Genomic DNA, 13,112 nt, shown 5'->3' with positions numbered 1-13,112 from the left:
TGAGAAAGCACAACTGGTTTATTCTTTCTATAAAGGGCTTTCTTGTACTAACCGAACCATTATGCCCAAATCAACTACTCCACCACGGAGAAAGAATTGTTAGCAGTCGTGTTTTCCTTTGACAAATTTTGCTCCTATTTGATCGGTTCCAAAGTTATCATTTATACCGATCATGCTGCATTAAGACATCTTCTTTCCAAAACAGATTTCAAACCTCGGTTGATCCGTTGGATCCTACTTCTTCAAGAGTTTGACCTTGAGATTCGTGATAAGAAAGGCTCCGATAATGTGGTGGCCAATCATTTGTCCTGTCTTGTTGTTGAGTCCATTACTGAATCCATTCCAATCTCAGATGCTTTTCCGGATGAACAATTATTTGCAATAACTCATGCCTTATGGTATGCTGATATTGTCAATTACATTGTGACAGGTCAAATTCCTTCAACTTGGTCCAAACAAGAGAGAGATAAATTCCTAGCTAAGGTTAAAGAAAATTTTTGGGATGACCTACTTGTTCAAATATTGTCCAGATCAAATCATCCGTAAGTGTGTCCCTGAGATAGACCAAGAGTCTGTCATTTCCTTTTGTCATGATAAGGCTTGTGGTGGTCACTTTAGCTCTAAAAGAACCGCTGCAAAAATCTTGCAGTCGGGATTTTATTGGCCCACCCTTTTCAAGGATACCCACATCTATTATTTGGCTTGTCATAGATGCCAATTGTTAGGTAAGATTACCAATCGTAATGAATGGCCCCAACAACACATTCTAGTTGTTGAAATTTTTGATGTTTGGGGTATTGATTTCATGGGACCCTGTCCTTCCTCATATGGATGTCTTTACATCCTTCTGGCTGTTGATTATGTTTCCAAATGGGTAGAAGCCTTAACCACCAAGACAACCAACCATCGAGTTGTGGTGCGTTTCTTCAAAGACTTAATTTTACCTAGGTTTGGTACACTTCGAGCCATTATAAGTGATAATGGTTCACATTTTTGCAATATAGTCTTTGGAAGTTTATTGTCCAAATATGGTATCACTCACAAAGTGGCCCTATCATATCACCCACAAACCAATAGTCATGCTGAGGTATCCAATAGGGAAATCAGGCAAATACTGGAAAAAAAAAAACAGTTAATCCTACCTGGAAAGACTGGACCTTTCGACTTCAGAATGCTTTGTGGGCATACCGGACTACTTACAAGTCCCCTATAGGAGTGTCCCCGTACCTTTTGGTTTATGGCAAAGCTTGTCATTTGCCTATAGAGCTGGAACATCGTGCTTATTGGGCCATTAAGGCCATGAATTTCAACTCTGATATAGCCGGTGAACATAGGAAACTCTAGCTTGATGAGTTGGAAGAAATTCGAAATGATGCCTATGAGAGTTCAAAATTGTATAAAGCTAAAACAAAGTTAGAACATAACAAACACATTATTCGAAAGGATTTCTCCCCCGGACAAAAGGTTCTTTTGTATAACTCCCGTCTTTAATTGTTTCTCGGGAGGTTACAATCACGTTAGGCCGGCCCATACTTTGTCAAACATGTGGCAAGTCATGGTGCAATTGAGGTACAAGACCCCACGACTAGGGAATTGTTTAAAGTTAATGCTTATCGCTTAAAGCCTTTCCTTGAGTTCGAGTCTCATGAAATTGAGGAAATTCTCCTCATTGATCCTGTCTATTCAGATTGATCTCTTTGGGGGTACTACCCCCTTGTGTCTGGCTGAAGACGTTAAACTTAGCCCTCCTGGGAGGCAACCCAGTTCCTTGTTTCTATTTCTTTAGCTATGCTTATATTTTGTTTAGGGGTACAATCTGTCATAATTTCAGAACACTTGGTCTCTCTTTTGTAATGACTGTCTGCAGGGATTGTACTTCAGAAGCACCAAATCAATTGAGGTAATTCATTCCAATTTTTCTTTTTATTTCCAGCGGTACATTGTATATTTCATTCACTATTTTTCAGTAGGGGTGGCAATTCGTGTCCGCATGTCATAATCGTGTCGTATCGACCTAGGGATATAACACTAAACATGTCAACCCGAACACGACACGATTAATAATCGTGTCAGATATCCTGAACCCTAACATGACCTATTTATTAAACGGGTGACACGATACGACACGTGTAACACGTTTAATAAACGTTTCGTGTTAGACACAGCAAACACGAACTGTTTAACCTATTTATCCATTAACCTATTTACCTATTAGCCTGTTTAAAATGTTTACCCATTAACCTGTTTAAAATGCTTAGAAGCCAAACAATATAATCAAATAGTGAAAAAATACTACTCCAAAGATAAGTTAACCTTGTAGTAAAAAATAATAATAATAAAAAGAGAAATGATAAATCTTCCGATTTATTTTGCTGACTTATCCTCTGATTCCAACGTGGCTAGGCCACGCGTTTTTTTTTTTTTTTTTTTTTTTTCAGCGTAAAACGTCAAAATTGGGAAACAAAAGTTAATTTGATCTCCCTCTCTCCGGCGGATTTCTTCTTTCTCTTTCTCTTCTCCTTCCTTCATCGCTCTATGCTATCTCATTTCTTTCTCTTTGACACACCCCAACCCAATTTACACTATTTAATAAATTGAACAAATTGGAATGCATCTAACCATCTGCATTAACCTCATTCAACCATGACGTCATCCTATATCAGAGTACCTGTTTAACCATTTACAATTTTAAAACATAATATAGACCTGTTATGCAAATTCTGATAAACTAAAATGTTAACGACAAGTCACACTATTAAAGTCTATTACAATATTTACATTTTAAACAAAATACATTCCATTGTTCTTTTCCCCATTCCCACTCAAAATTCTAGACCTGGCAGTAGTGACCCAACCTTGTACCTGAAAATATAGATATGGAAGGAGTGAACTTAAAGCCCAGTGAATGCAACACTACGACATCAGAATAATATAAACACATATTATCTGATAACTTCAATTTAACTTCATAGTATATAATTTCCAGCTTTACAGGCATTTAAAATATAGTACTCTCCTTCTAGGTCAGAGTATGGACCTTATTTAAATATAGTACTCTCCTTCTTAGCCAGAGTATGGTCCTTATCTAATGTAGTACTCTCCTTCCAGGCCAGAGTATGGACCTTATATAATATATTACTCTCCTTCCAGGCCAGAGTATGGACCTTATATATTATAATCAAATTATATATATTCATATTCAATTCACATAAACAACTTCGATCAATACTTCAATTAAACACATCCAAGTATAAACTTCCAGTGAGTACACTCACCTTGGCTACTTTTCAAATTATTTATTTTTCCTTCGGTACTGTCGATGTGGTCCCTTCCGTCTCCTTGCCTGAACAAAATTATAATTACGTTATACCCATTTCTAAAGAAAAAAATAAATAATAATTATCATTTTCTCAATTCCATACACAATTCCAGTACAAATTCTAATTGGAAATATTATATTAACTTTATCTCAACAATTCCAGCAGTATCAATTATTTAAACCCATCTAATAGAATACTTGAATCAAGTAAAATCAATAAAATAGATAAAGTTTATGTAGAACCACTTAACTAAGTTATCCATGAAAATACCAAACAATAAACCTACAATAGAAAATTTTGTATCTTTCAGTACACTTAACCAAAATTCCAACTAGCAGTTTCATCCCCTTCCTTCTAAATTTTCTCCCTCTCTATTTCTTTCTCTTTCCTCCTCACTTTCCCTTCAGCCATTTCCGCCCAAGGATTTCATCTTTTATTTATTTATTTTTTTTTGTGGATTCAGTACAATGGCCACAGGACTAAATTTTTTTTGTTTTCTCATTCAAACACAACTTCCATAACCAACTTCCCAATCTCCTCTTTTACCATGATTAATTATATATTAAAGGTATCAAGATATATCTAATTTACGCATGCCCAGCAGATTTATCTCACTTTATAGAGATTAATAACTCCACTAAGAGAAAGACAATAAGATAAATAAAATTTATCCAACCCAACTTAATAATTCATTCTTAAGGAATTTGATTGAAAAAAACTTCCAATAAGAAAAATTTCCAATAATAATAAAAAAAACCCTCTACCTGTACGTAGTAATTTGTCTGAAATCCCTTTTCTTTTCCCCTTTCTCCTTGGCCGTACAAAGCTATTGATGTTTCTTCTCTTTTGGATTTTATTTTTCTTGCTGCCAGTAAACAACCCCAGAACTGATCCCTAATTTCACTCCATATACATAACTTTGCATGTCTACAAGTTATATCTATCTTTATGTACACGTGGTGTGTGTGTGAATCTTTGTGCTGGCAGCTCCAACTTTAGTCACCAACATAGAAAAATAAGTTTTGAATACAAAAGAATTAAATATTATAATATATACTTAAAGGTACTCATCAATTCTTACAATTTTCACTATTTACAGTCAACAAATGCCCACCACATGTGACATCATCCATACCAACATGTAACAATTTTGCCTATTTATTTTTCTTTTAATTTTTTTTTTTTTTTCATTCACTTGGCTGCTACTCCTTACTACTTAAATTAATAAGCTTTAACACAAAACAGCCCACCTCATAAAATATTCATATCTAAATCATGTCAACTTAAAATTAAATTAAGCTAACGAAATAAATTTTTTGTTTCGGGGCCTTACACTCTTCCTCTTCCTTTGTCGCTCCAGAAAACGAGCTTGTAGTCTCTCCGACATTGATTTCGCGAACTGGGTCTTTGGGATTACAACCCCAAAATGGCACCGTCGTTTGATTGGTGGACCAAAGAGCCACACCGAGGAATGCTGGTGATCGTCAAGAAAGAAAACCCCAACAACTAGTCCATAGTCGAGCTCCAAGGCCCCTGCCGACGACGACTTCCTATTCCACGTCCATGTCGACTAGACGCTTGGTCGCCACTGCGACAAATCCCGCAACAACAACGCCAAGCAGACTGCAGCTCACCTGGGTCCTTCTCCTCAAAGCCCACAGAGCCGCCTACTATTTGACCTCCATTGCCTCCACAATGTTCAGCATCGCCACCGCAATCCGCCATCGCGTTGCCGCAGGAAAGACAGACGCCGACCCCGACCACGATACCGGATCCAGTGCCAATATTGCCACCGAAAACTTGACCGTTGAAGCCCATTTCTATTTTTGCATAAAGGTGTTCCTTTGGCTCTCTGTTGGCATTTTGATCCTCACATCCTGTAAATACAGCCATCAAAAGAATGGTATCAAAAGAAAGCTTCCACTGCTTTCTATACTTGGCCCCTCTTCACCTACTCAACGCCTGATCTTTTCACCATTCTCTGCTCAATATAAAAAGAAAAAGGCACTCTGTGTTAATGGCTTCTTTAGGGCAGCGTGTTTTTATTTTATTTTATTTTTTTTCAGGTAGGAAGCCAGCTTTATTTTTGGATATGACGTGGTCCATCCACGATGGATTCGGAGGATAAGTCGGCAAAATAGGTCGGAAGTTATATCATTTCTCTAATAAAAAAGACCAAGATTAAAATAGAAATGTATAACAGAATTGTCCAAAAGAGAGAATAAAACCCAAAGATAAGTTCACCTTGTAGTAGATGCCAAGGTGAGCATAAGTTATTAGTTATTACAGAGCCAAATAGAAATGTATAACAGAATAGTCTAAAGAATCAGAAGTCAATCCAGATCCAAAGCTCAAAAACTTTATCTTCATTCTGCATGCTTTTTTTTTTCCTTCTGAAACACTAGCCTAGATGCTCTCTTTTCTGAAACACCAAAACGTATAGATTTTACAAAACAGGTAAGTGTAATATTCATATGTAAGAGTTATTTTTTACACTTCATAATATTTAAGAGTTATTTTTTATAATCTAAGTATTACAGTACAAAAAAAAAAAAGAAAAAAACAGATCATACATATATATTAAAGGGAAACATAAATATAAACAAAGATGTATGTTATATGTTCGAAGATGTTGAACAAACAAAAACAACTTCTAGTAAATGCAAACATTTAATTCAAATAACAAAGGGAAAATGGACAAATTCTAGTCATGTTTAGTTCAAATATGAGATAAATACACGACTGTTCTCTTTTATGTGCACCAGACTGATTTATAATTTTTAAGAACACATCAAGGACAATTGGAATTGTGATGGCAGGTTGGTGGTTGACTTGCATATGTTTGTGGGTCATCAAATGATTCACTGACCAAACCCCTTGTTAAATTTCATCTTTCTTTTTTCCTGCCTTGTATTTCTGCATTTAGTTGACTTTTGTGAGAGAGAGAGACACATGGTTTCTTCTTCGTACATTTATTTTCTTAGCTCACACAAATTATTCAATTATTTTTGTTATTTGTGTGTCTATTTCTTTAAACTAATCATAATTGATCTTTTCATATGTTCATCTTAAAAAGAGGAATGGTGATAGCACAAGGCTGATTTATAAACTTTTAAATCCACATTAAGGACAATTAGAAATAAAAATATATTAACACACAGCTGGTTCTAAGAAATTTCACAAATAAATAATAAATAAATAAATATATATATATATATAAACTAGAAAGAGGGAGAGTATTTATCCGAACCTGATAGCAGATTTGAAGCTCTTTGAAAGAGATCGAATCGATCTCAAGATCTGCAAAAAATGAGTTTACAAGTCACAATACGGACCGGATCTCAAGATCTGCATCTAGATATACTCTTGTTTTTTAAAGCATATCTGAAAGATGAATGACAAAAAAAAAAATTAGAAAACTTACTTCGATCGTTCGAAGTTTGTGTTCTTCAAATCTTCTTGGTCGCTCAAACTGTAGTTATCAAGATTGTTGATCTTTTTGGTCGCTCAAAGTGTGGTGTGGTTTGAGAGATTGAGATGAAATTTGTATGGTTAGGGACTCAATCTTAGAGAGAGAGAGAGAGAGAATCACACAGAGGCTGAGGCAGTGAGGCGGCATAGAAAGACGAGAGACTGAAAAGTTTTCTTTTGATCGAGAGGCGTGTAATGGACCTGGACTTAGAGTGCTTTAAGAATTTAGGGTTACTTATGCAAGTACGAAATGATCATAATGTCCTTTATTAATCAGCTTAAAACAAGTAATATGTTAAACGGGTTCATGGGTGACACATTTAATTAAACGGGTTACACAGGTTGAACCCCAAAACCCGAACACGACACGTTTAACTAAACGGGTTAACCGTGTCAACCCGTTTACGACATAAACCCGTTTATGGTAAACCTATTACCCATTTAACTCGTGTCGTATACGTGTCATGTTGGCAGGTCGTAACGAACTTTGCCACCCCTACTTTTCAGTGCTCTATTTTTCAAACACTAGGGACAGTGTTTTATTTTGTTGAGAGTAGGACAATTTTATCAAAATATGTACCTCTTTTGAAAATCTTTTCACAAAAAAAAAAATAATAATAAAAAATAATATAAAATTCCTGCTTTTCTACTTTGTGAAAGTTAAGAGATGTCATTATTCTAGATTGAGATTAAGCTTATTACTAAGGTGATATAACGATAGACATTTTACCATGAAAATTTAGAAGTAGAATTATTTTTGCACAAAGTCGCAGCTTGAAAGAAAGAAGTGAATAATCTCCCAAGAATTTAGAATCTATTACTGGAGACTTAAAACCATGAGAGCTTTCGTGCCTTTCATCTTTTTAGAGAGCTTTACGCTAACTCTGAGTCACAAGATGGCTCAAATTTCTTGGATAGCGCGATAAAAATTTGTTGTTAGTCTCATAATCCTTCATCTTGGTAGATCATTGAGAATGAAATCACATCGAGTTAGGAGAAACATAAATCTTCTAGTTTACTATTACTATTATACCTTCATTACCCTTTGTAATCTTATTATTTTTCTGAGAAATGTTAGGGATGACTGTGTGTAAAAGAAAAAGGGATCGAGAAGTCATTCATATCCTCTTCAAAAAAAAAAAAAAAAAAAAAAAAAAGGAGAAAAAGAAGAAGAGTAAAGTGTCCCTTTCAAGTATTTTGAAAACCCCTCATTCTCAGAAACATTTATGTACAAATTGAGCTCAATAAAGTTTTTAGAAAAGGTGTGATAGTGCAAGTAAATGAGAAGGCGTTATGGTGGGTGACTCGACATTCTCTCAAAAGTGATCAAGATTCTTATTATGAGACTCTTCTATTATATGTATCGGTCCTTCAAATAATTAGTATGTGAACTTGATTTTACTTTGGAAACAGAGTTCCTACTCATATACATTTGAGAGATACAGTTAGCCAAATCCTCGAGAGATGTTCTTTTAGAGAGATATTTACTGTAAGATTTGAAGTCAAAACATAGTTTTCTAAAGACTTGGGAATTTCATCACTTGGATTTGAAAATGGATTTTTGTTGACTTCGCACACACACACTCTCTACTTTTAGGTTGTTTATAAGTGAACTTTCTTGAAATATTTGTTTTTATAACACCTTAGTAGTTCGTTGTAAATAAAGAACTTGATATTTTAATCTCTGAAACTTTTCATTTTGTAAATATGCAGGTAAATTCTTTGGAAGTTTGTGGGTACCTTCATTGCAAACCCTCACGAGGCTATAACTCGTCCATTACGGGTAACCTAGTGGTTTAAGGCCTTATTGCATATGGTAAATGCAATCGAAAGTAACCTACGAAAATGGTGCATCTTTTTGTTAATAAAAGTAATATTTTTTTTGAACTTATCTATTTTTGCCTTTTTTTGCTAGAGGACTAGTAAAAACTTATTTGGGGATAGTTTGATAAGTACACAAAACCTATTATTTCATGCACCAAAATAAGCTTTAATTAGACTTTTACATTATTTAAATATTCTTATATGCTTGTTTTGTGTTTTGTAGGTATTAATGTATGAATGAGAAGAAAAAAACAACAAAATTCAACTGTATTGTGTATATGTGTGTGCAAGTGAAGAAGAGAAATGAGGAGAGAGAAAGAAGAAAAGAAAAAAAAAAAAAAACAAGTCAACTATATTGTGTATATGTGTGTGCACGTGAAGAAGAGAAATGAAGAGAGAGAAAGAAGAAAAGAAAAGAAAAAAAGAAGAAAGAAGTTAGCAAGGGTAGATAGGAAGAAAAGAAAATGGCCAGTGAAGTAAGTAGCAGAAAGGTGGCGTGAAGAAATGAAAAAGAAATATAGGCAAATCCATCATCACAGCCTACAAGTGGGTTACTCCATTTGGCTATAAATTGCATACTTCAGAGAGAGATAGGGAGGAAGTTTTTAGATAGTTTTTAATTGTCATTGTAGTTTCTTTCTTTGTGTAATTTTTATGCAATCTTCTCATTTAATTTAATGCAAATTGGTTTTATTTACATGCTTTCTTTTATTATTGATTCTCACTTACCTATTTGATGGTTTTGTAGTAGTAATTTTATTTCAATCATTTGTGACAAACTCCAAAATTAATGTTTTAAAATCTTTTGTCCAAAAACAAAAACTCACTTGAATGCGTGGTTCGATTCTACTTACCATTAGACATTTTTAGTTAAGTAGTTGTATGCATGTTATTTTGAAATGGAGTGTATTTGACAACGACAAGTCAATAAATACACGCCTATCAATATGTTCATTTGTGCAAAAATGTGAAAGGAGTGATGGAAAAGGTGTGTCATGTGAAAGGAGTGGACATGAATTATTCCTATGTAGTTGGACATTATTCAGTGACCGAGTTGGTAAAGCACGAATTGGGAGAGCATCTAATTATATGAGTGAAACGGATTTGAAATTTTCAACAATTCAATCCAATTTATAAAAATAAAATATATATTACATATATACATGTAATATATATTTGTAAGAAACCAGTTCAAGTCACTTTTTTTTTAATGGAACTTGAACTCTTAACCTTTTATTTTGAGAGGCGAGGACATATAACTAAACTGCAACATTTGGTTATTCTATTATATATACTATAAAATACAGTTAATAACAAAAGACTAGTAATATATATATATATATATATATATATATATATATATATAACGATTCCATTCAGTTAGGTTTGAAAAGAGAATTGATTATATACAATTTCATATTTTTATAATCGGAATCAAACTAAATCGTGAAAAACCTTAAACCAAATCGGCTGATCAAATTTGATTTAGCTCTATTTAATGGTTCAATCGATTTTTTCTGCTCATCAAATAATTTTTGTTTTAACATGTTGGCCTTAGTCAGACAATTGTATCCAGACGATTCTGATCTACTTCCTGCATTTTGAACATATTATAATTTAGACACATCTGTTTTTGAACAGTACGTCATGCTTTCTTTTGATGTAAAGCTTATCAAAATAGAAAAGTATAATTAAAATGAGCTGAAATGATAAAATAATGATGTACAAATGTAAACATTATGTCTCAGAACAAAATTAAATCCATTTCTCTAAGCTTATCAAAGTATACACGCTTGAAGTGTCCATTCACACTCGCCCTCTTGATTGGTTATTTTAATATCATAAATTAATTGTTTCCAACTTTTATGAGGTATTAAAAGCCTAGTAAATGCAATTCAACGACCATTTTGCAGGTAATACTTGAGATTAATTTTAACATTCACAGTGCACTCTAGAATATATTAATATACAAAAAAGGAAGAACTTTATTTATTCCAAAATCATTATCATGTAAATGGTCCCCGTCCATACATTTGCAACTGAGGAGGACAGGCGCCTGCAGACAAAAGAAAATTCCATATGAGCTTATGCTTCGACGGCACGAAGTAGAACCAACATTTAGTTCAGCAAGATTCTTAAACTTTAGGAAGATTTCTCACCAGAACTATAGTAATGATAAAGTATATAATGAAGTTGACGTCTACGGCACCAAACCTTAGTTGTCCATGCCATACATAACTTACCGGGCTCTCTCAGGACCTTGGTTCCTTGCTCATAGTGGGAACTCAGTTTGAGGGAAAATGGTGAGGAACCAAGAGGAATGTAGTTGTGTATATATATATATATATATATCTATATATATATATATCCAAGGACCAAAGTGTGCCTACTCATTCACATTTTCACTGTCCAATAGCAAAATCTTCTGTGCAATATTCAGTAAGCAAACAATGGGGTTTACACTCAATTGGAACCTAGTTTGTGCAACTTTGTTAATTTTTGGGATGGGGATTTCTGCAGTCACATCCCGCACCCTGAATGAAGTATCCATGATTGATAGACATGAGCAATGGATGGCTCGTTATGGAAGAGTTTACAAGGACAGTGTAGAGAAAGAAATGCGATTTAAGATATTCAATGACAATATGGAGTTCATCGAGTCTTTCAACAATGCTGGTACTAAGTCATACAAGTTAGGCGTCAATGAATTTGCTGACCTAACTAATGAGGAGTTTCACGCTTCTCGTAATGGTTACAAGATGTCTTCCAATATGAAGTCATCTAAGACAACTTCGTTTAGGTATGAAAATGTGACTGCAGTTCCAGCTAGCATGGATTGGAGAAAGAAAGGAGCCGTTACTCCCATTAAGGATCAGGGTCAATGTGGTAAGGCACAACACATTCCCTTTTCTAATCCACTACTACATTTTCAGATATGTAATTTCTTTTTTATATCCTTTTGACTAACTAAAAACATATGTTATAACACAATTAACCTGGCCATAAAAATTTTTGCAGGATGTTGCTGGGCATTTTCAGCAGTGGCAGCCATGGAAGGGATTAACCAGCTCACAACTGGTAAATTGATCTCATTATCTGAGCAAGAACTTGTGGACTGTGACACAAGTGTAGACCAAGGCTGTCAGGGTGGCCTCATGGATGATGCCTTTGAATTCATAATACAAAACAATGGCCTCACTACTGAAGCCAATTATCCATATGAAGGAATTGATGCAACTTGTAAAACTAAGAAGGTAGCTGCAGCAAAGATCACCGGTTATGAAGATGTGCCTGCCAATAGTGAGGCAGCATTGTTGAAGGCTGTGGCCAACCAACCCATATCCGTTGCCATTGATGCTAGTGGATCTGACTTCCAATTCTACTCAAGTGGTGTTTTTACCGGAGATTGTGGGACTGAATTAGACCATGGTGTTACGGCAGTTGGGTATGGGACAAGTGATGATGGTACCAAGTACTGGTTAGTCAAGAATTCTTGGGGCACTAGCTGGGGCGATAATGGATATATTATGATGGAAAGAGACATTGCTGCCAAGGAAGGCATTTGTGGCATTGCCATGGAATCTTCCTATCCAACTGCTTAAATAGCAAAATAGTGGGTGGATCCTCAATCATCTTGAGTTCTCTTAAGAACCCATTGGTTTCACCTTGCTTATTATCTTTGTGGTGTTGCATTACTCCTCCTCGATCTTGTATAAAATGTTGTATTGCAGTTCCTATGTAAATTAAATACAATATTCAGTGATGAAGAAATTGCATTTTTTTTTTTCTGCTTATGGTTTTACTCCAACTATCCAAGTCTCATCATTAATTGTAAATAATAAAATAAGCCCCACTGATAAGAATAGCATCCTTATATGCAACAAGAAGCACACACCTAAAAACTATATTTATTATCACACATCTAAATGCTATATTCAATCAGTATTTTGGCATTCAAAAGAAGCTCAAATTTGAAGATATACTAGACTAGTTTTTTTGCCTAAACTGGTTGAGTTTCTTTGCAGTAGACCTAATAGAATATCAATAGACTGAAATGAGCTTGAGCAGTATACTGACCTTGGAAGTCCTGGGCAATGTAATAGAAGCAAACAATTCTAACCACCGTGACAGGCCATAAACCACCACAGACCACCGTCTACACCTATGAAATGAGTTCTTGTCTCCTGCTGCTATTAAAACAGAGCCAACTTATCTGTAACTATCATAGCCCACCCAGCGGCTCGTTTTTAACATTGGAGTCTACAGGTTGAAATAATTTTAATCATAAGACGAAAAATGAACTAGATGTAAAAGCTGACAAAATTTCTCCGTAGGCAGTGAAATATAATAAATTTAGTATGAATTGCTGCAAAACTTGTGTTTGTTGTGTTCTCTGAAGTCCTATTAATGTATTTGTTGTGCATTTTGTGGTTCTTGTTGATTTGTTAATAAAATTTAGGAACCGGATAAAGATGTTAACAGATTGATTTGTTGATT

General features: G+C 34.7%; 1 protein-coding gene across 1 annotated transcript; it reads left to right on the top strand.

Annotated features, from left to right (window-relative positions):
- Positions 1–10,957: 10,957 nt before the first annotated feature.
- On the top strand, positions 10,958–12,371 carry LOC132303897 (senescence-specific cysteine protease SAG39-like). The gene is made up of 2 exons (XM_059801346.1): positions 10,958–11,501; positions 11,634–12,371. The coding sequence occupies exons 1-2, from the start codon at positions 11,066–11,068 to the stop codon at positions 12,215–12,217; spliced, it is 1,020 nt and encodes a 339-aa protein (XP_059657329.1). The 5' UTR covers positions 10,958–11,065; the 3' UTR covers positions 12,218–12,371.
- The last annotated feature ends 741 nt before the right edge of the window (positions 12,372–13,112 follow it).

Source organism: Cornus florida, unplaced genomic scaffold (assembly GCF_030987335.1).
Source record: "Cornus florida cultivar Cherokee Brave unplaced genomic scaffold, ASM3098733v1 CherokeeBrave_3.0.0_Hap2_Chr01, whole genome shotgun sequence".
Classification (NCBI taxonomy): Eukaryota; Viridiplantae; Streptophyta; class Magnoliopsida; order Cornales; family Cornaceae; genus Cornus; species Cornus florida.
Note: the sequence above shows the minus strand (reverse complement) of the source record. Positions and strands in the feature narration are given on the sequence as shown.

What these genes read in the sequence shown, in the direction of transcription:
- LOC132303897 (XM_059801346.1), top strand. Translation starts at nt 11,066, where the DNA reads ATGGGGTTTACACTCAATTGGAACCTAGTTTGTGCAACTTTGTTAATT. An exon ending in TAAGGATCAGGGTCAATGTG is followed by an intron (nt 11,502 to 11,633) that starts GTAAGGCACAAC and finishes AAATTTTTGCAG; the next exon opens with GATGTTGCTGGGCATTTTCA.